This window comes from Culex pipiens, chromosome 3 (genome assembly GCF_016801865.2).
Source record: "Culex pipiens pallens isolate TS chromosome 3, TS_CPP_V2, whole genome shotgun sequence".
NCBI classification, from domain to species: Eukaryota; Metazoa; Arthropoda; class Insecta; order Diptera; family Culicidae; genus Culex; species Culex pipiens.
This window is the reverse complement of record NC_068939.1, coordinates 255,626-279,982: the sequence shown is the minus strand read 5'-3', so window position 1 is coordinate 279,982 and position 24,357 is coordinate 255,626. Positions and strand designations below refer to the sequence as shown.

General features: G+C 35.8%; 1 protein-coding gene across 12 annotated transcripts; it reads left to right on the top strand.

Moving 5' to 3' along the window:
- Positions 1–62: 62 nt before the first annotated feature.
- Positions 63–22,891, top strand: LOC120430981 (uncharacterized). Of its 12 annotated transcripts, none has more exons than XM_052709266.1 (20): positions 3,731–4,153; positions 4,710–4,888; positions 8,060–8,152; positions 8,213–8,439; positions 8,500–8,646; positions 8,777–8,860; positions 12,058–12,269; positions 13,298–13,457; positions 14,415–14,461; positions 14,518–15,260; positions 15,399–15,466; positions 15,649–18,261; positions 18,324–18,582; positions 18,640–18,745; positions 20,590–21,402; positions 21,462–21,647; positions 21,879–21,893; positions 22,148–22,213; positions 22,309–22,487; positions 22,552–22,891. In XM_052709266.1, the coding sequence occupies exons 2-20, from the start codon at positions 4,788–4,790 to the stop codon at positions 22,679–22,681; spliced, it is 6,249 nt and encodes a 2,082-aa protein (XP_052565226.1). In that variant the 5' UTR covers positions 3,731–4,153; positions 4,710–4,787; the 3' UTR covers positions 22,682–22,891. The 12 variants fall into 12 exon arrangements, with proteins under 12 accessions (XP_052565232.1, XP_039452061.1, XP_052565230.1 ...); XM_052709265.1 differs by having other exon boundaries at positions 4,670–4,888; XM_052709264.1 differs by having other exon boundaries at positions 4,637–4,888.
- The last annotated feature ends 1,466 nt before the right edge of the window (positions 22,892–24,357 follow it).

The window sequence follows — 24,357 nt, the reverse complement described above, 5'->3', positions numbered from 1 at the left end:
TCGAGCTGCTCTCGCGTTACCTAGAAGTAAGCTTCATTTTTCCAGTCTAAGTTCTACTCATTAGACGTACTAAATTTTAAAGAAACTGTTTACCACGCCATATTAAAAACTGAAAGTCGACATCAATACATAAACCGTTGCTGAAACCAGCGTAAATCTAGTGCTAATTGGCCAAATTTTACGGACACTAAGTTTCGTGTGACACTTATAGAGACCGAGGGAAGTATATATCTTTTATCTGGCTTGTTTCGTCGTCACTTTTTGTTAGTATTTGTGTACGTGACCGCTGTTGATGATGGACTGCTTGTTGGAAGACTTTCGGCGGCATGCTCAGTTGTTGTTCTGATATCCAAACGGTAGTGTCCACAGCAAGATAGTATCCGATCTGAGAAAGATCATGGTATTCCATCACGCGGGAAATGTGAAATTCATGGGTTTAGTGATAAAATGCAAATGAATCGTAAAACCGAGGAAAGTAAAACAAACAAAAAAATGGTTTTGTTGTTAGATTGTGTTCTTGGGCAATTTTAAACAAATGTACAAAGTGACGATGCAAAAACAAATTTCATCAACAAAAAAAAATATAAACAATGTGAACTAGTTCTGCTGCTGGTAGTGACGAAAAAATAAACACAGTTTATTCTTTACACAGCAGTTGATCGAAATAGCCAACAAAAGGAAAGACGAATTAATAAGAAAAGAAGACTCGAAGAACGACTGTACACAAAACTATTGTAAAGTGAAATTGCTACAATTAACCTCATTTTATATTTCGTCTTGTTGTTCATGGTGTTTCGTGGTTCGCGTATTTTATTCGTTTCACGAAACTAATCGTCAACTGTTGAGGCAAGGTCATCATTGATTCACAAATCCAATGCAACAGTATTTGATTAACAGTAGCAGTTACTACCAGACAACATCACAATAATAAAATAACTGCTACTACAAATGTGACGAACGTGAGTGAATGTGGGTAATTTCACAAGTGAATGTGGTTATTTGGACAAACATGAGCTAACAATGGAATGTTAAATAAGTCAGCTAAACAACGGAGCACTGAAAACAGCCGTGATTTTTTTTTGTTTCATTTAAAACATTTTATTAACAACAAAATGAAAATGTCTTGATAATTTGTAAAAATTGCAGCAACTTATCCATTACCTTTTCCAACCACAGCTGATCGAGCAGTCACTCTTTTTGTTGATATAGTGCAACAGAATGTTGATTAATTTGGCTGAGCTCAATGAAAAGTTGAGGGAGTATCGCACGATTTTGACACGGCTTAAAAATGAACAGGAACAATATAGAAGCAAACGGGAAAGATTGAGGTAAGTAAAACGACATGAAGTTAAGCTTTTTTCGCAAGAACTTGTCTTTGATCGTACTTGCAGCTTTTAATCTCAATTAAAAATCAAAATCATGAATGTTATAAGAATGCAATCCGCCCCCTTCTATTTTTTATTATCTGCGCAAAAAAAAACTCTCTTTTATTTCATGATTATGAGCTTTGCTTTTATTAGGTGTGCATGTGCACCATTGATAAAAAACTTAAACATTTATTTACGCCTGCCAATAGTCTCTCCGTTTACACGGTACTCGTAATTCAAAGTCTTCAAATAGCAACAAAAGCTTATAGCTTTCGCACAATTATAAGATTTCTGGATAGTGGTTAGGTCAAACTAAATTTCCTTATTGAATTGTATTACAAAAGGAAGTATTTGTTACATATTGTTTGATTGTCAAATTAGAAAATGATTGTACACTTTAAAATATGGTATTATAAAAATAAGAGAACTTACATAATTCAAAAATTCCAATGCTTCAAAATTTGTTAAAATTTTACATTTCACATTTCATAAATATTTGTTTCCAATGGAATCAATAGAATGAATTGATATTTTCAGTTTTTTTTACATAATGTAATATTTGATTTGAAGGTTCCATAAATTTGACCAAAGTCGAGGAGAAAGGGGACAAAGAAAAACAATATTAAATTACAGACAGCATTCCAAAGAAAACGATGTTATGAGTGCATTAACATTCCAACGCCCAAGGCTCCAAAAAAGTTGGAACGGTAACTTCAATTCAATGGTTCTCGGGCATAACTCAACCAATCAAGATGATTCTTCTTTCCAGTGATTTGTTAGGATGTCTAGATGATTCTAGAACTTTGCAGAACTTAATTTGATGAAATCTTTAATTTTTGCGATCAAAAACATCGTTCCAACTTTTTTTTTCGCTTGTAAAAAAAATCGCCAAAAATTCCGCGGAGGCAGTCATTTTAAAAAAGGTGGAACGATGTTTTCGGTCGCACAAATTACAGATTTGTTCAAATCAAGTTCTGCAAAATTTAGGATCATCTAGATATTCTTACAAATCACTGGAAACAAGAATCGTTCCGATAGGTTGAGTAATGCCCGAGAACCATCGAGTTGAAGTTACCGTTCCACCATTTTTGGGAGGCTTGGGCGTCTGTGTAAGTGTTCAACTTATGCGTTGGGCGTTCCAGTGTTAAACACTAATAATAACAGTTGATTGTCTGCTTTTTTTGGATCAACCGGATAGGACCGCGCACTAGACTCACAATCCAGAGGCGGACGCAAAAATTCTAAGTGTAAATATAAGTAATCGGGTGCCCTCTCCCCTTGCCATACCTCCACACTTAGGAGACACGGGAGGCGAAGTCTTGTCGCAAAAAGAACGATACACGCCTGTGGATCCGTTGACGAAATCACAAGGTTTAAGAGGGCCACAGTATATGGGGTTAAGTCGTCCTTACTAACAGTAGATTTAATTTGATCATGAATTTTAAAAAAAAAAATCAAGAAACATTATTTATGCAAAATTATATTTGCTTAAAAAATGCTTAAAAATGATTGTCAACGCAGGAAAATCAATTTTGAATTTTGTTCAGTTGACTGCACGTCAATTCCAATGAAATTTTAAAATTTTCATATCGCTGCAATTTTTCCTTGAATTTCCTGTTAAACCGGCTAACGCTCACTGATTCTTTTTCCAATGTTGTCTTTTATTATTTTTTTTTAATTTTTATGTTTGCATCCAGTAGGGTCAACAAATATAAGCGAGTCTAAAATCAATCATTCAATTTCGCCACAGTGAAAAAAGCTACTACAAAACCTACTTGACTTTGACAACCTATTATACAATGTCTTGAAATGCCGGTTATCGGGTGGGTGTTTTGGTCGCGAAGGACCGATATTTGCCATCGTCGTCGATTGGACAACCTCTGAGGTTTAATCAGGCTCGCGGAGAGGGGTCATTATCTATGCAAAACAAGATGTTTTTTGTTTCATTAAAAGAAATGTGAGAAAGCAAGATTGGTGGCTTTTTCAACTCGCTGCTTGTCACGCAAAATTTGGTATCGTCGGCATCTTTGGTATTAATCACATTCACTGCAGTGAGAGAGTCGCTCGAGGTTGAATTTCTACAGGTTGGACAGTCTCCCGAATTCAGCTGATGTTTAGTCCAATTTGAGCATCTTTCGCAGTTTGTACGATTTACGTGCTCGTAGCATTCCAATTTACACTTTTCCTTATCTTGAACTTGAACATGTGTTTTGCCAGAAGATAAATTTGATTAAAAAGATCTTGAAATGCAGAACACGGTGTGACACTTTGTCAAGTCTGGCTAGAGATAATTTCAGTGGTGTAAGACGATTGCCAGCCCTCGTAAAGATAGCTCAAGTATCATTCCACAGTTAGTCTTGATCTTTCAGCTGTGGAGGGTTTTTGTTTGAATTCATTACATTATCATGTTGCAGATAGATTAGCTAAACTGCTAAGAATATTGTATACAGTTTTTGCTAAAGTTGCACTATGTGTATGTGATCGGTTCGAGTGTTATTGCAAAAATGAGTGCTATATCGAAAATGTGAATGTGTTTTTTTTTTGTGAGCAATCGAGTTACCGCCCATGTGATAATTGACGATGGAAGCGACAAGACGTGAACTAATTTGTGCTTTGGAGATAAGACATACTACCTTCATGCATTCAGTTCTTTAGTGACTTTCATACTAGCGGCAGTGCTTTTTGAGAAAAACAAATTGTTGAAATACGCTTGAGTTACCAATGAATTTAAGAACAAGAATATATTTTGAACAAGTCTCTGTGAATTTTGGCGCGCGTAAATATAGGTTCAAATGTGTTATCATTAACAGAATTTAGATTGTTCAGACTATCCTTTCTTATCTGAAAAATTTGATTCGAGTGCCACAAAAGTTGTTCGTATTGTTTCAAGCTAGGCTGTGTGCTGTAAAGCTAAGATTTATTTTTATCAAGCTATACACTCGATACTTGGTTCCGCTATTTGAACGTGATGAAACCGAATACATACGATGAAACATATTTCAAATATAATCAATTCTGTTTTAGTGCAAATAATGTGATATATTCTGTGTAAATTAACATTGGTTTCAATAAGAAAAAAGAAAATACAAAGTTGAATGTTTTCCTGAATCAACAAATGGAAATATCATGCATCATAATAGTAGATAGTTCTATATCAAATAATTCAAAAATAATCATTCTTTTTGGTGTAGATATTTTTTTTAATTTGGAAAATATTTAAAAACTGCATATTTTTTATCTAGAGCACACGCTAAACAAGTTTTCTTTAGTAATGTATTCAAGAAGTTTATTTCATGTTTAAGGCTTAATAGTTTGAACAATCTAAAAATGCGTAACTCTTAGACTATCGATACCATCAAAAAGATGTTTGAGTAAATTTTGTGTTAGAAGAAAAGTGAACGCAAAGGGAAATCAACCAAAATGTTTCCCGATTTAAAATTCTCTCCGGGCGTTGGCATCTCAATACTCATTGGAGCAGTTGGAAGTGTTTATCTTATTGTTCAAAGCCATCGGTTTTTCAGGTAAACAAGTTTATTTTTATATTTGTAGCGCTCATTCTAAATTATGAATACTAAAGTCTCATAAAAAAAGATAAATATCAAGGGATTTTCAAAAGTAATTTGTTTCCTAAAGTTCCACGTATTTTCATAGCTGTAATATTTTTAAAACTGAAAACAATTATTATTATACCCCCGAATCCTTAAAGTAGGAGAGACAAAACAAAAAAAAATTATGGTTAACAATTTAAAAATTACCCCATTTTCCATTTTCCTTACAGTACGCTGAAATGCGTAGATCAAATGTTATGCTCTCTTCCTATAGACTCTCTCATAAACTGTATAGAATGAAATGCAAAGAAGGAGACACAAAATACAAACTGCTGCTCGCGTAATCCACGAACTGTGAAGCAAACGGAAGTAAAAGCCGGAACATTTAGTTTTGTGTTAGTGAGCAACACACTAACGTAGTAATTAAGGTGCGAATTTGTACCCGAACGGTGGGAAGTACTCTTCGATGTCAGTGTAGAACAAAACATGACAAATATGTAGATATCATGTAACAGGTTTAGGCTTATCGTAGCAACATTTTATGGCATACCTTAGAGTGAGGCTGATATTTGTATGAATAAGTCACCACTTTACAAAAATATGCTGAAACAGCACCAGACACAGTACTGGACAACTTTGTAATTGATGTTTGATGTTGCCCTTCGATCGGGACTCACTGCACCTTCGGCGTATGTACGTTGGGACTTTGCAGGTGGGTTCCCGTATAAACCTGTGGTAGTATTACCCGCTCGACCGTTAATTCGGAAGTTACATTGTTTCTATGATGTTTCGGTGTTCCATGTGTTTCTCACCGGCTGTATATTTTATTCATTCTTTCACCAAACTATACTGACCCTCTGTCAGTTTACTCTTACATAAAATTGGACAACGTTTGTGGGTGTATTTGAGCGGACGCGCTAGACTCGAATTCGAATTCATTCTTTAATACGACCGTGCAAAACGTCAGTCCAGTTTTCAGTTGATCATGAAGTTTTGTTCTGCGTGGTTAGAAAAAATATACCTCTCCCCGTATGAGTGATTTTATTATATTTTTATATTTAATAATATTTACTTAAAACAAGTTTTACCAATTAAAGAAACTTTTTGTTTGTGGAATGAGCTCTAAAAAAGTATTAAATTTGGGAATTCTCATGTAAGTACTTATTTTTGCTTCTCAACATGGCATCGTACCGGTGTACTTTTGAGTTCAAGCTTTCTGCGCAGATGACGTTGGCTTATAGGTGTGCATACTTTGCTAATTAATTCAGGTTTTTTTTCGTGTTGTGTCGCTTAAATGGAATTTTAGCACTGCTTTTTTTGTCTTCGATAACTGTTGTTTAATGCTTGTGCAAAAACAATTCCTTCTTTTCTTTATTTGTTTTCAATTCAATTGGACCCTTACGATTTTTGGTGTAAGTGGCTTTAAAGACCAGACATGCTTAAGACTGAGATTGTATTCAAGGAGTTTTAGATAAAAATATTATAACACAACTTTCGTACCAAAAATGTCATTTATTTGCATTCTAGATTTTTACACGCACGGTTTTGTTTTCACAAACCACAACATAATAGAATAAGCATCTGAGCTGTAGATCGTTGGAATATCTAAACTTGAGCAGCATTCAGGTAAAATGGCGAATGTCGTCCGATGGTTCAATCGTACCTCTAGTGTTTTGTTGTTCACTATTGGTGGTTTGGGTTCCGATCGATGTGGATCCAACGGGAACTATGACGTACGTGACCAACTTGATAAATGCGATTTCAACAGCACAGAACATAAACAGGAACATAAATACGCCAATATTAGATGGGGATTGCACTTTCCCAGGCGGTAGTTGTGATTTGCCTCCACCAATAGCTGGTGGAGGCTCAATTAGCACAGCTAATGTCTTCGTCGTGACCGAAGAAAGAAGCATTCTTATCAAAAAGTGCATCAGTACATTCTTCTGCAACTCAGAATCAGATCAACACACTTAAAATAAAACTATTTCAGATTTCGGAGCGTTCCGTAATGCAATCGTTCACTTAATCTGCACGACTAAAATGGTCAGTCGACTTTTTGCTGCTACTGCAACGATCCATCTTATGTTGTATATACTAACGAAAACCAATACCAATGCTAAAACCACTACCAACACACAAAACTTGTTGAGTAGATTGCCGGAAAGTGTGGAGCAATCGTCAAACGACTCGGCAGCCTCAAGACGATCGCACCGTCGTACAATCCATGGAGGCACGACCTGTTGGATTTGGCTTGTATAATGTATTGCCCCACCTTTCAACTTTAGCTGGGTGCTGTGATAAGTTGTCTTTCTCCCAGCCGTTTGATCGAGTCAGGCATGCGTTGTGATGTCAAAAAAAATATGACCGGTTCAAAAAAAAGTATATAAAATACATCACAAATTCATTTCTCTTGCTAAAAGTTAAAATTATTTTTTGAAACTATGTTTTAGTTTCCGGGACAGTGGTGTACGGGGTAAGCGTGATTGCCTCTCACCCAGTCGGCCTGGGTTCGATCCCAGACGGTCCCGGTGGCATTTTTCGAGACGAGATTTGTCTGATCACGCCTTCCGTCGGACAGGGAAGTAAATGTTGGCCCCGGACTAACCTAAAAAGGTTAGGTCGTTAGCTCAGTCCAGGTGTAGGAGTCGTCTCCCTGGGTCCTGTCTCGGTGGGGTCGCTGGTAGGCAGTTGGACTAACAATCCAAAGGTCGTCAGTTCGAATCCCGGGATGGATGGAAGCTAAGGTGTAAAAAGAGGTTTGCAATTGCCTCAACAATCAAGCCTTCGAACACCTAGTTTCGAGGAGGAATCTCGCAATCGAGAACGCCAAGGCAATGCTGTAGAGCGAATAATTTGATTTGATTTGATTTTTTGTTTTATTTTTAAAATGTGATTATATGGCATGCAACTTTCACTCCAGCAAATCAGAACATTAAAATCAAATTTGAAATGGCAAGAACCAGTAGAATCACCCAGAACCTTTTATCCTCTATTTGTGTTATCGAGTGGTGAACAGGTTTTTCCCATTTATTCCATTGCCTAAATCAATATTCTGAAAAAGGAGAAAGCATTTCTTATATAGTGTCCATTCACGTTAGTCAAATGTTGCAATCATACATTCTCATGATTCTTATTTTACAGTAAACTTAGTCAACGCAGACGACCGGATGTTAAAAAGTCAGATGCTGAATGCCACATTTGTAATGGCAACATAGACGAAGGGAACAACTCAAGGTTTGTTTAAATTTGAAAAATATACATGACCATAATAAATATGTTTTTTTTTAAATCTAGTTTTGCAACTTGTCGAGGTTGTGAACGTCTTGTTTGCAGAAATGATGACAACAAATGCTGCGAATGGATATCAGCGATCGGTATCTGGGAGTGTCGAAATTGTCATTCTAATCGAGCAATCCAGCAGAAAGCAGGAGAATGGTTGTTAAATCAACTTACAATCCGTCTGCAAAACCCAGGACCGGTAGATTTGAAAAATGATACATTGTTTGGATTGGATGCAACTGGTAAAATCATGATTTTGAATTTGATTCAAATAAATTAACACCACAACTTTCATTTTGCAGATCATGAAGATGGTCGAAGTTCAAGCTGCTCAATTTCATCTAATCAGAAAGTTAAAGTGCGTGAATTCATAGAAGAGCTACTATCATCGATGTTAAACGGTCCCCTAGATGATGTCTCGGTAGGCCAGCTGATGAAAAACGAAAACTGTAAGTATTTGTTCCCAAATATTGAAGAAACATTAATTCACCACAATGCGAAGCGCAAATGTATACACAAAGGCGAAACTCAACCGTAACACTCACATGGATTCATTTTCCACTCATTTCACTTCCACAGATATAAAAGTGTTCCACAGGTTTCACTCACGTTTAAGCAGGTGTCTGTACAATTTAGAGCTCTCAATTCATCAGTCGTTGTCCGGTAAGAACGAGAGAGGCACGATGACATTGCTGGCTCATTGACAATTGCTGGTTGCTGGCTCACAATGATTGCACCATTAAATAGCACGTGCATGCTGAACTTCACCTTTTACCAACTATCATTGTTATTACAAGCACCCAGTTTTATCACGTGTTTTGCGACTCAATTTCCTCTTAAAATTTTGTGTGTTTTAGCTTTAGAATCATTTTTTTATTAGCAAATCTATGGAAATTATATAAACGCTATATAAAAGCATATTGCAGAAATTAGTGAATTCAAATCTGTTATTTGAACTGTTATTTTACCAAGTAACAAAAATATAAGCATTTCATAACTAGTCAGCTACGGGTAGCGATTAGATAGGTATATGTTATTGCAATACATTTAAGCACTATAGAAAATATTTCACAATATATATTTAGGTTTCTCATTTCATGATTTATTTCACAAATACAAAATAATAATGAGTGCAAATGAAAGCAGTTTTTTTACAATATTAAGTTTATATGAAACAATCAATTTTCCAGCGAATAAATTAGTGAAACAAAAGTCGATTCAACTTGCCTTCATTTATTTTTCGCGTTTACGTAAGCGATAAGGTATATTGATGCGTCATAGAAATCATATTTGTTTTCTACTGATATAAGCAAGTAATATCGATGCTATCTGCAAAGTGATAAGAACAGTCGCCACATGCGATCGCACAAAAATGAGCAGATTATCCCACCAAAAGAACTTCCATTTTATTGTTTTTTATCTAAGATAGCTGTTCTATCCACGGTTTAAGGCTTGCTTGATAAAAGGTGCTCTTGTACTCTTAAGCTTTATGCCAGAAATTATGTTTCATTTAAATCAAATAAATTATTGCAATCATACGTAATGCACCTGATAAGCGGTGTCCTTGAATTTTACCTTCAAAAGTAAAACCAGTTATGGCCCTAATCTGAGCGACCTCTGAAACCTTGATGCGCCGCTGTTATATAAGGGACAACATTTTGGATTCGGCATCAATGACTGGATGGTGCCAAGTATCCAATGCGTCACTCAATTAAGAGATTCTGTTCTGTACTGTACGAATAAGCTTGTTTGCCTTCTAAAGGCTCAGCCACGAACTTCCTCACCCATGCCGGGCACCCTCTTTGAGGTCAGACGGGCTACATCAGCGAGTTTTTTTTCCTTCTTTTTTCCCAGTCACTATTATCATTAACCTGCCGCTCGCGACCGCAGTAAAGCCTTTGCTCATATCTCGACAGAGATATAAACAAGCAAAAAGCTTTTGAGCCAACTGCGGCAAGTTCAACAAAACTCGCGCCTCGCCAGTTCTGAACGGAGTGCGAACGGATTCAGGCTCAATAAAGCTCTCGCCGGTGGGTTTGCGAAAAAATCGTCTCTCTTTTTCGATGAATCAATACTTTTGGTGATAAACGTTGAATCGTTTTGTGGCTGTTGTGGTTTCCAGTTGGGCAATCCCCGTCGTTGATCTTGACTCGCGTGAGTGATTTTCAACTGTGATTAGCTGTTATGGAGCACCTTCTGCGTTGAAAGTGAAGACGTGATAACATGTGCATCGAGTGTTGTGTATGCCTTACAGGACGATTTTTAAAGATGCGACAAGTTACAAAAAAACAGTGTGTCATAAATTTTCAGTTGATGATAACATATAAATATATTAAAAAACGCATAAGGTGTTCCTGATGTTTGACAGTATTTTTAATAATCACAAACTTTAATTTTTATTACAAATAGCAAAAAAAATTGCATTGTACATACAAGCAAGAAACGAGTGGAAGTGAACAATTTCAAAATGTTTGTTGAAATTACGTGGTGTAGTGCTTCGGCCTGGTACATGATTGCAGCCCTCATGACCTATCTTGCGGCACACTTGATTCAAGTTGTTCTAGGTAAGCTCTCGTATAAATTATAAAACATTAATTCCAATTGACATTAAAAATACACTGAGAATATTGCTTAGTACCTTGCAAATCAGGCTGTACATTAAATTGCATCCTTATAAATTACAACAAAAAAAAATCACTGGGCAGCCCATCGGTCTTGCAGTTTTTTGTTGCAAGATATTGTCACGACAAAAAGGTTATACAATTCTAAACAAACCGAGGATTGAACTCCGGAGCTTCCGCAAAGGAAACGAAAGCTTTACCACAATAAAATATTGTGGAAATTTAGAAAGTGTTAAAACTTAACGATATTACCTCTTTTATGATATGAGGTTTTATCTTATAAAAATGAACTGGTTCAAGAAAGCTGTGGTATTATAATGTTTTTTTTTTACTGTGCTCGGCCAACTGAATTCAAATTTCGACTTCGGAAGCATGAATCTGTCTGAATTTGGAAAATAGTTTTGGTTATATTTAAACAATTTTCCGAAAAGCTACAACCACACTAGCAAACAGACTTAGCCTAGCTTAAGAATACAGCGTTGCTATCGTTTAACTTAGCATTTTTCTTCCCTTTTTGATGTTTTGCATTTAGCATTTAGCAACATTAATTTGGCTTTAAAAATGCTTAATTGAATCAGTGTTCTGCGGCGAAACAAAAAATACTCCAAAAAAAGCAATTGAAATATAACCCGTATGTCACCTTTTTTTATCAGCCATGCATTTTTGGTTAAGCTGACAATATAGTAAATGTTTTCAAATCAAGGCACATGAACCGTGCCGTTAAATGCGGAGTATAATCATGCCAAACACTTCCTTCCTCAAAATAACCGTTCGACAGCTTCAATGTAGCGTAAATGCTTTTGAGAGTTGAATGAAACGCGAATGAATTTCAACGAAGTAAATTAAGAAATATTTTTTTGAAATGTCGATGAAAAATTAAATCACAATCCCATTTTTGCTACACATATTTGCTGAAAGTTTCTCGTATGTATGTGAGATTTTACATCAATTTATGTCGAAAATGTGAAATTTGCCAATAATAAATATGAATTTATTTGTTTCAATCAATATTAGCAGGGGGTTAACCGCTTAAGAAAAAATGTGTTAAAATTGGTTAACCTCATCGACAGTTGTTTTTTTTTCTGCTGTGTCCTTTGAAATCAGTTCTAAACTTTCTTTACTTTCAAACATCATCTTTTGCACTTGAGCTTTTAAAGAGTTTTCCGCACATTTAAAATGCACGTAACGATTTCTAATTTCATAAACAAGACAACTAATTACTACCATTTTTTTCTTCAGATCTTCCATTGTGCGAAGGACAGAAGGTGCCGGACAGCCCAAGCGATAAACATTTCGAACTTCGTAAGCTGGTGCAGCGTGTTATAGATGAAGTCACCAAGTTACCGGAAATGCTCAACCAGAGTGGGTTGCCATTGCGACCGGAAGAGCATCTGCCATATTTTAGTCCTAAAAAATATGAGCAACTTTTGGCAACTGCCGTACTCAATAAGGTAAGCAAGAATCAGATGTATCTTTTTTTCATATTAATCTCTTAGCACAAATTTAATTTAAAGTTATTATTTATTTTTATTATTTAAGCTTGTTAAAAAATATTTTGATTTTTTATAAAATTACAATGTTTAAGTAAAAAGTAAATCTTTCCCAGTTCCTGAGGGGAACACCCTTGAAGAGTATCGGGGCCGGCATTTACAAAGCGGATTCAGTGGCAGTTTCATTCTCAACTTAATGTTAAAATGTTAAGGTTAATGTTAACATTCCATAGGTCGCCTCCCTAAGGTGTCGTGATAAGGTCCAGTTTGTGACGATACACTACCTTCCCTTTACTAAGCAATCGATTCCAGAAGGGAAAAGATCACCAGTTGTGTTGGTCCGAGCCGGGATTTGAACCCCGATCTACCGCTTACGAGGCGGAAGCGTTACCACTGGGCTACGTGGCTCGGTGTTTAGCACAGCAAAAAAAATTCTGGCAAAAATAAAATTTTCGTTCCCCTTCCCCCCCTTGACTTTGGTCACAGTCGAGGGACATAAACTTCAAAAAATATTTGCAACGGCCTAAATAGATTTTAAACTTACTAATTATTGTCACTGTAAAGTGAAAATTGACCATCCCCTGATAAATGAAACATACAAAAACTTCACTCCTATGGTTTCTGTATGGCCACATTCGAAATATATACTGCCTGTCCTCTTGCCTCCACTCCTTGTCTCCACAATTCAATTTGTTCGACAGCGTCCGTCTTGTGTACGAAAGAAAGAACTTCGATATTACAAGATACCTTCAGTTCCTATTCTACCTCATAGTGCAACGGACACTTTTTTCAATTCGCTCCGTCAAAGTGGTATAACAGTTTTACCCGAGAAAAAAACACTTGATATCTTTTATCTTTCTTGCTGATAACAGAAAACATGATTCTTTATGTTCCAAATTTTTAATTAATTTTTCGAAACCATTTTTCACATAAAAAATCGATACTGGCGTTTTTGTCCATATTTGTAATAAGTGAATATTTTGTCACAGGTGGTTGAAGATTATCGCAATCCGAAAAATTTTGAAGACGTCGGAAGAAAATCCGAACAACCCTGTCTGGATGCTGTCCCTCCTACGACCGCTGCGGTGACGACGGGATCAGCACTGGCTAAAGATTCATCATTGGATATTAATCATAACAATGTTTCTGGTAAGTTACCATCCAATTTATTAACATTGTTGTCAGTCGTCATGTTATGTCCACGTTAACAAATGTAGATACTAAAATAGAATAGTCAGATGTAATTGGTTACTTTTTGTTTTTTTTAAATTATACTAACTTGTCTTTGCTTCTACGTAGACACTAGACAGAGAGTTTATAGGTTTCATCGAAAACATATTAAATATTTAGTTGGCGACCATAATATAATTTGGATTGAAGGTAACTTAACAATCTTCTTCAAAAGGTTTGATTTACTTCTTGCTTGGCACAACTTGAATATATGGATGTGATGGTGCTGATTTTTTTTCATTCATAATGTTTACACTAAATAAGGCTTACTAATCTGTTTATCTACAAAAAAAAACAACTTACAAATGAAAATATTGTCGAATCTTTTTTGAGTATTTTTAAAGCTACACAGAAAGCGCCAAGACAAACTTTGGCCCCATGTGTTATACACATTTGTGTTATGTACTTTGCGAAATACTATTTATAATTTCGATCTTTGAGGGAAACATTGTAAGCTTTTACTTTCTGATTTAAAATAAAACAAGATGTAGGAATAGGTCACACACATCAGGAAACTAATAATTGCATTAAATGTGTGTAGAAACAGTTTACAGACGGTATGTTTTTCTTAATGGTTTGTGAATTTCTTTTCGGTTTCGTTTGTGTGTTGGTGCTGGAAGCGTTGTATGCAAAAGTAATGCAATTATAGTTACGCAGTGATTTGTAAGTTACACCTCAAATTACCTAGACCTTTTGTGGGTATGATTTGAGTGTCTCCAATGCTTTTGGAAGTGGTTCTTGTTTGCTCGTGCATTTCAAATGGCTGGCGCGACAGCTTTAACAGCTCTGCTACGCTATTTTTTTTAACAAAATGCATAAAGTTTTTTGCTTAAGAAGAATTTCCTTTGATTTTTTTGAACTTTTGCTGCAATTTAGGTATCGGCTCGTTGAATGAAGTTAACATCAGGCAAATGTCACTGAATGTAAGTATGGTGATATAATCACATCTCAATGTGCTAAAAAAAAGTTTATTCAACAGACAAATGAGATACATTCACAAGATGATCTGCTTCAAAGATCATTGTCAGAGTCGGACGAATCCTATTTGAGTGATTATATCCAAAGACACACTGTACCATTGCCAGATCTTTCAGATACCAACGGTTCTGGATCTGGTCCTGAGGACGATCTTGTATCTCTGAAGTCAAACATCACTGAAGGTACATCGTGGGAGGAAAATTGGCTATTCAGAAAACGACAGCTGAAAACTACGGAATCTGCGATAGCAATGTTAGTGCCATCACCTACCGAGGATGTAAAAGCTTTGATTGGTGATCAGATAGTGGATGACGTTAGTGATCTCTCTGAGGCTGATGGTGAAGATTATGATTCTGATATCAATAATAATGAGAGTGGCGATACAAACGTGACCCAAACAACCCTGGACGACGCAATTCAAGATAGTTTAATATCGATAAACTCAATACCTTCGAATGAACCAACACTTTCTGAAGCAAAAAACAGCCTTCTGTTGACGGAAACGTTGCTTGGCTCAGCATCTCCTGATGGACTTCTAACTGATTTGATCAGTATTGAACAAAATTCAGATAATGTTGAAGCCGCCAATGCAACACTTCTTGGTGAAGAAATAAATGATACAAAAAACGCTAAACCAGATGCGGTGGAAACTGATGATGTTAAATTGATGCAAGAACGTATTCACAATGCTCCGAAGCAACGAGATAACGATGGTAACGTGATGTATCCTATTGGTGTGGCACGGTAAGTAAAAACATTGTTAAACTATATTTGCTTTGCGTTCTGCTTTGGCTAGTGCTTTGCATCCTTTCAATATAATTGTTTTGCAATAGTGATAATTGTATACACGGATTTCATGAACATATTTATATTTACTTTCAGAGCAATCAACACAGATAACCAAACCACAGAATATGGCAGAAAAGAAGTGCCAATAGAAGTGCCATTAGGTAAGCATATATTTTGGGTTTTGAGGGAGGGATGTTTAATTTTAGGAAGCATTGAAATTTGTAAAATCCAAGCTAATGTTTTCTCTTGTGATATTCATGCAATAATTCTCGCGCATATTGTACAAGAGAGAACAGATGCACCCGCTACTTTATACTAACACTTATTTAACACTTTTACACAGAACACACTTACAACGACCACACATTCAAATATACTAACAACGAATATATCCGCAACTTAGAACTACCTATAGTCATAGATAAAACTAATAATAATCAACAAATTAGTGCACCCGTAGAAATTTTAAATATTATGCCAAACACCTATCCCGAGAGCACAACCCCGGCTAGCATAAAACTAAACAGCGAAACTATTATTCCTCCAAATTCTCTGAACCTTACGCAACCGCTTTCACCCCACCCGATAGCAATGACGATTACGGAAATATTTGAGCAATCCATGAAACCACATCTAACATCAATTTCAGAGGAAGAACAGGATTTCGATGCCTCAACAATAGTTTGTTCTACGCAGTCCAATTCAGCGAATGAACATAAATTAAACAAAAGTGACATAAATGAGCCACCTCAAAATAACTCAGAATCAAAACATCATACACCCCCAACAACTCCAGAGTTGTTTGTAGAACAAGGCACAATAGATACTTCGAAGCAAGGGCAAAGTAGTTCTTCTACAGAGCTAACAGAAATAACTGACCCAACAGAAAAACTCCACATAACAAAAGATCAAAATTTGATTGATTCAAACCAAGGGCATAAAAAGATGGAAACTAATCAAGATATTCTGACTGCATCAGAGCAAATTATATTGCGAACTGAAGTAAAGCAAGAGCACATAGATGCAGACTTCAAAACAGCTGACATAAATGTTAGGCCAAATTCCTCCAAGATACTTCAAGAAAATACGCAGTTCGGGAAAACTGACGTAAAGTTGTCTATTAATAATCAACCACCTTTAATCAATATCGTAGAAGAAAGTCAAATCATATTTGATGATACCATGACGATCCAACCAGATGATCTGCATCATACAAGACAAAATATGGCTTTAAAGAAAGAGCATCTCAGTACTTCAAATGAAATGGAATCATTAAATAAAACTTCTACAGTTGACGGTACTGCTGGGTCACAATCAATAGAACAAAGTGTTGAGCCTGTTGATAAAACAATTTTGCAACAGAAACCCATCAAGCTGGACGCTACGCAAGAGATCTCAACCCAACCAAACGAAGCAGAAGTATCAATTGATCACACTCTCAAGACAGCATTCTATACTGATAACACTACCGACATAAAAAATGACAAACCAGTTTCAAAAAGTAAGAATGAAACAAAATCGTCTATCAACACGGTTTCACCAGAAAGCAAAACAGATGAAATTGTTGTTATCGATAAAGATAATGGAAAAAGTCTTGATTCAAATAATTTTAATATTATTCTTGAACAAGAAATAAACAATGAAACATTGCCAGCAGACCATATAAAACAAGAAAATACAGAAGTCACAGTAATGATGGACGACGGTTCAGATGATCTTAAAACGGCCGCTACGGCTGAACCAAACTGTTTGCACGACGAGTTGCAGGAGTGTTACAAAGGGTTGTCTCCTGCTGGGGATAGTTTCAACTATGCCTTCTTTAATACAATAGACGACATTGAAGATACAACTGAGCCATCTAGTCCAGAAGACACTTCCACAGAGGCTATTGCCGGTTCAATCGACAGAGTATCTAGTCCTGAAGAGCAAGATTTAAAGAAGGACATTCATCTCTCGAATGAGTTGTTGGTCGCAAATGCACTTCAACATACTGGAACCGATTACAAAAGCAATTCTATTTATGAGATAGATGATGTTCTTTTAAACTTAGGCTCGGAGGCATCTTCTGTACAATCCACTCCAATCGCTATGGTGACACAGCAGATGAGGCAGTATTGTGAAGAGCTGAAAGGCATTCTTCATCCAACCAAAACGCCAGATTCATCAGAACACGAATCAGATCCTATGCTTGAAATTTCGGAAAACATTGATGCTCTTGAGTTCTTTCAGGACGAATTATGTACAGTAAATGAACAATTAGAGGCATGCGAATTTAAAACACCAACAGAACCAAAAAGCAAGCCCTTTCCAGAAGAAAAAATGGAAATAAAAACTGAGATCAGCAATCATAGTATATGTAATATCGATTACGTAGAGGAGGAACATTTTCTTGCGGAAGACGTTGGAAACTTGGCAATTGAAAATTTGGAACATACTTCAGTATGTGATGTGATAATGGTGAGCCCGAGCGTTGGCGAACATGCTGTTAAAAATGCGATTTCTTTAGAATACACAGCATGTGTAGAACCATGTGCCACACTAACTACCGATAAGAAAACGCGTCCTAACAAAGAAGACTCCTGTGAAAATCCTACTAAAGAATCAGAAGACCCTAATTATGACGAACTTCCTCCGCCTCCATTGGAACTTATCGAGCAAATAGAGGGTGAAAAGAATTCTAAACCACTTTCAGTTGATACACAGCACTTACTAACAATTTCTACACAAGAGGATTACAACTTGCCTAACAACAGCACCACTAATCTAGCTTCAAAAACTAATGACAAGTCTGATCTACAAAAACTTGGTGCCTCAGAAAATGAATTAATTTCTCTAGAAACTGACCCATCAGACCTATCACAAATTTTAGAACCACTTCCGTCGCCCATCCAAGAGAATGATACCGATAGTACCAACAATGACAACATTCAATCGATCGATGAAAATCTCATCCCAGGTGAGAGTACAAATCTTTAACAGTTTATTCACATAGATTGAATAATTATTAATTTATTTTAGGATCCATTGCGGAGCGTGACATTTTGAAATGGCGCAACGCTTCACCGATTCCTAACAATCCTTACTCTCCAGATATTTTGCAGAAAAGGTTATCAGAATCTAATCGTAGCTCTAATCTGCTAGATTTCGATCGTTTAACTAACAAGGATAAGGATGTGCCAATTGAAAATCAACCGATTTTAAGTGAAGACGATAAAACTGATGTGCAGGATCAATCTTTACTATCGGAACGTGGAGGCAATCAAATCCATAATGAACGGTATACATAATATTTCCGATACCGCATTAACTAGTAATTAAAAATATTGAATTTCAGTTATGGTCGAGATTATTACATCAACGATGCAAAACGTGCAACGGGATCTCGTAAGTTGGGTACCGAAAACCAAACTAAGATATCGCACAGTACGGATGATGAGAAAGTGAGTCAACAAAAATTCTACCTTTCTGCAAATTCATATATTATGGAAAAGTTTCTCCACACTAGTCATATGCCTTGTACAAGCAGTACAGAAACTTCATCTCTGGCCTCATTGTCGAATAAACAATCACCACGACCTGCTTCCGTAGATCTTGGCTACATAACCAAAGCATCTTCGAACGCAGATAGCGACAATGACATTCCCGCAAACATAATTGCACAATTTGAACAAGAAATGTTGCACAACAATTTTAAAAGAGACAGTTTTCGGGCTAGAAATGTTTCCACCAGACAGTTTGTGTTAAATCCTATATTTGATGAGTCTTTTTGTATATCGACTAATACTGAAAATGTCTCCAAAAATGAAACAAACAAAACTCATTCAAAAAATCTTTCCATGAATCGAGATGGTCCTAATGTTATGGTAGAAACTATCTTCACAGATTTACCAACATTGCGGCGCAGTGCAAGTCAGAAAAATGATAAAACAAGACCTTTGGTTTATAGAAGTGGTAGCGGTAGGTCAAATATAAGTAATTAATGTAGCGAGGGAACTAATGAGGGGATATTTGGCAATAAAAAAGTAGAAGTATGTATTTATAAAATATACCAAAAATAAAACGTCAAACTATGGTTAAGAATGTGTTTAGTATTATTAGAAGTACAATTTACAAATTCACATTGATCGTAATCAACTGTAGACCTATCTACTGTGAATGTTACCCAAATCCCTCTTTCAGAATAAATTTACAAATGGTAAGTGTTCTAAACTAAAAAAATAAATAACATAAATATCGTTTAAATGTTCTACTTTTATCATCATTTGTTAACTTGCTTAGCTTTTAGCTAATTTGAAAGAGGTGATGGTATTCTATTCATCAATTTAGAATATATATATATAGTCATACGCATAGTGATATTCGATAATTTACATTTGTGTACTTTTACTAACTTATCGGAAGTGCAATGCAACAATTTCACGCATAAATTTGCTTTTCAGTTCAGAAGGAAGGTAACAAAAGTTATATTCTGATAATACTAACCACATTATCAAATCATTGCTAACCTGCTGTCTTGTACAACTAATTGAAAAATAAATTGATAGCATGACAGCAACGAATTGTACTCAAAAGTCATTACTAAATTAAAATTATCGTACATCAGGGACGTTTGCAGTACCTAAACCATAAGTTTTATGAGTATCGACCGTTTGTTTTGCTATAAATAAAGCCGCATAAAATAAAAGTGATTCTTTCTTCTTCAAGAGCATTAGAAAATTTCGGATACTTACGCGTCTTAGTTCTCATCACTTTACAAAAAAAATTTACGAGATATTTACAAAGTATTCTTTATTTAGTATAATTTTGCGAGAGATTTCTTTAACGCCAAGAAACAAAGTATTTTTTGCGCATTTATTTTTCGTTTTCATTAGCTTCTAGTACTACATGTAAAAACACTTATAGGTTTACCAACACAGTGAAAAAAGTTGAATGTAAGATCTGGTGGTGTGATATTACCACTTAGTATGTAATTTTTCTTCTATTTATGTAGAAGGATAGAATTCTAAGGTTTTTTTTTGCTTAAAGGTCCAATTATTTTATATATTATTTTTTTGCTTTTTGGGTGCCAAAAAGCAAAAAAATGAAATTTGTGTGCTGGAACTTAAAAAAAAACTCTAGAATTACACTTGAAAACAAGTAAATTCTCACTTCTTTACGCATTATTTCATGCTGACACGAAATCTTTTCACATTTTAAAAATATTCCCTCAATAATTTTTTACAATGAAAATACCAAGCTTCGATTTAAATTTTCTTCAATCTCTAACAACAAATTTATTTTACAGTCTCTTCTATTATCACAAAAACAGCCTAATGCTTCACAAAGAACTAGTCCAGTAGTAAGTCCTAGCCATACAAGTAAAACAAGTCTGCAAACCGGTGTGTTTCCGTTTGTCAAATCAAGCAGCTGTGGAAATGTAATACCCACAAACAAAACTGAAGACATATTCTCAGCTGGCCGTCCAGTACAAGTAGCTCCTACGGATCCCATATTGCAAAAAGGAACAAAATTGGAATATTTAAGCACTCCTGCGCACGAAGTTTACCTTATTCCGGCAAGTGAGCCAATTACTCCACACTCATTGGAATCATTGTCGGAGCAAAGCATCCAGTCAAGAGCCGATGAAAGCTTAACGATGAGCGAGGATTCAGATATCACAAGAATCTATGAAATTGGCACCGGCGAGACTAAGCTTATTCAAGGTGATGCCATACAGGGTGTAGTAGTACCAACTGAAACCCCTCCTCCAACTCCAGACAAACATTTATCTGGACACGTTGAAGTTAACTCAAATGATAACCATAATGTCAACACAGCTTACTCGGAATGTGCCGTTGTTTCGGAAGAAATATTGGAAATACTTCCTCAAACAGGTTTGCTTTCATCAGTAGCTGATCAACAGGATATCAAATCGCCAAGCCCTACCATTGATCGAAGCCATTTATTGAAACCACGCTACGTGCAGATCAAACAACTATCACCAGATACTATTAAATTTTTCTCTCCCAAAAAACCATTTACTGGTTCAACGAGCAACCTCTCCACGTCAGCTGCCTTATCAAAGTCCTCCTCTGAAATTCGGGAACATCCTGTTCATGTAAGACAGACATGGATATGTGAACATTTTCTCAACTAAAACATCAATTTCTTTCACAGACATCCAACCAAATGCATTCATCGTTACATATAGATTTTCCAGCGAATCGTAACGTTCCTGCACATGAGTTCATAATTGAGAAAGAAGTCATGGACGTACTGCCATCAGTAAAAGAACTTGCAAAATGTTACAGTGGTAATAACCAAGGAACCAACACAACATTGAAACCAATTATGAAACCAACGGTAAGGCTGATTTTCTATGTCATATGCCACTATTTTAATGGAATGTAGCTTTTTTTTTTAATTGAAATGTCAATCTATTGAAATAGTAAAATGTGAGCATCTATTAAGTTTGCATTATCTTCAGTTTGCAAACCGTAGAAAAAGATACTTTAATTTTATTTTTTAATTTCACGCAACCCATGTGATTCATCAATAAACACGGTTTTGCCATTAATATAAATATATGCCTAGGTCAAGCTTCGAAAGGTAACTGAATAATATCTTCTCTTGAATGTATGTTGTTCTTCAAAATCAAAACGAATCATTCAAAATACAGTACAATTATTATTTAACACCATGAGCACATATCGAGAAATACTCGCACAGATTTTCACAACAACACGGCACAACAATGGTTACTAAAAGCTTGAACACACAATTCCAATACATGAACAGAACATCTTTGTTTAGACAAATATCATGGAAAAATATTATTTCATTCTCATATTTTTATTTCATAGGATTTCATTCGACAATCTTCTGATATGCTTCATGATGACCAAGAATCACGAAGTGGGATGCCTCAGGTATGTCTAAAATGATAAGACGTGTCACGAGAACTCACACAAGTGATACTATTGTAATACTAAAATATTGTATTTTTTTAACATTATTTTTTCAGGTTGCCAACAAAAACCGCCGGATGTACAGCAGTACCAATAGCATTATTGCAGCAGAAGAAATCCGTGAAATCCGTCGCTTAAATCTGGAAGCGTACAATCGGCCAACATTTGTTCCGATGGCACCTGGCCATAGCATAACAGCTCGTAGCTTATCGAAACAGATTCGTGAGGAACTTAAGTAAGTTGACAAGTTCAAAAAATTGTATTTATCTTTGCTCACTGAACCTGTTTTTAAATTTCAGAACTAATGCAACTGATGACTTCAAAGTACAAGGTGGCCATATAAGCCCAGAACGACCAAGCAGCCCCGTGTTTGCTCCGGGTCATTTGCGAAACAGCATTCAATTTTTCGAAAATTTAAAAGATAAATAGGAAAAAATAATCAGTGAATTCAAACAACAAATAAAATAGTGCCATCATTTTGTACATTCATAAGAAGATTGTACGACAATAAAAAACAGTCACATTGGTTGCTTAACTTGATTTTAAATCAGATTTTTCGGTTAATAATCCTTTGCAATTACTAGCAAATCTTAATTGGGTTTGTGTTCTCTGTAATAAAACATTAAAATCCTGAAAAAACACTTGTAGTTAAAATGATATGATCCGAAAACCAATTAAAGCTCTAAAAAAATATTATCATAAAATCCACTTATATTATGTCAGGAGTATAACACTAATTTGAGAATAAATCCAGTTTAGCTGCGGTTTCTGCTCAATCGTTGCATAAAACAAGCTCGGAAAGAATTAAGTCTCACATCTATCTCACCTTCCTCTAGCTAGAATGGATTAAAAAAATTATTAGCAGAACGCAGGGCCATGAAGTTGGACCGGCATATCATGATTTGCCGACTCCAAGTCAACAGCCCTGTTAGTTAGTGAACGGCATACCTCATCAAATTTGTAAATTTCATGATAACATGAGGGAGATACGCATTCACGAACACACTTTGTTTTGTCAATTCCGTCGAAAATCGAGCAACGCGTGCTCTGATCACATGCTGATTCGTATTCTCTGAACGCCAATTCCTGTAATTTTAATAATCAATAAAATTAAGAAGTTCTTCATTGCACCACAGCACCACATTACATTTTTACTTGTCTCTTTATAATCATATTCAGGAAAACGAAATGTAACTACTTCTGATTGTATTTGTGGTAGCAAAACTACCAAAGCTAATAACAACCAGATGTATTGAATAAAACTTAGTTTCATTGTTAGAATACAATCAGCTGAACTTTACTTTGAGGATACCCTCCTTGAAGTCAAATTTTGTTATTGACAGGAATGAAAAAAAAAACACGTTCTTCGCATCTGCGCACACGAGATAAAATATACATAAAAAGTTAAGTTTTGTAGGGTCGCACTGGAACCACTGCACGGCGCTCCCGAAGGCACACGTTAAAGGTTGAAAAAAAAAACAAACGATTTTGGTTTTTCGATGTTAAAAGTTTTGATTCATCGTCATTTGGGTTAATAAATTTATATGTTCTAATTTCATATCTTCACGAAGGCGAAAGAACGGTCAAAGACAGCTGTCACACTATATTTGGGATGCACTTTTCAACTCATTTCTAATAAGATTTCATTTAATTTCATACTTTTTGCTGTTTTGACTAACACACCCTAAATGTTCATTAAGATATAACAAAAATGACTTTTTGGCGGCTATTCAAGGGTTTGTTCCGGCTCCGTATGCCCGAGCCCTAATCCCAAATACGAGCTTGATTGGACGTAACAGGAGCTGGCGCTTTGCATCTGAATTTTCAATGGGATTCAATCCGTAAAATGACATTTTTTCAAAAATGACAATTTTAGAGGCATTTTGGCCACTTAAGGGTTTATTTCAAACATCACTGGCCGTGTAGGCCAGATTCTTGCGCAAGTTTTGATATTATTAACACTGTAATTTTGAGTAGTCTGTAGCTCTGTACAGGTCTTCAAAGTTTGGTAAATTTTCGAAAAATCAGCCCCAGCAAAATCAAATTGCGTTTTGGACTTTACGATATCGTTGCTCTTTTGCTTAAATTTCCCAGCAAGTACTTTT

Coding starts and splice junctions, on each gene's coding strand:
- LOC120430981 (XM_052709266.1), top strand. CDS start 4,788: ATGTTTCCCGATTTAAAATTCTCTCCGGGCGTTGGCATCTCAATACTC. Junction 8,861..12,057: donor AATTCATCAGTCGTTGTCCG/GTAAGAACGAGA, acceptor TTTTTTCTTCAG/ATCTTCCATTGTGCGAAGGA. Junction 22,488..22,551: donor CAGATTCGTGAGGAACTTAA/GTAAGTTGACAA, acceptor TTTAAATTTCAG/AACTAATGCAACTGATGACT.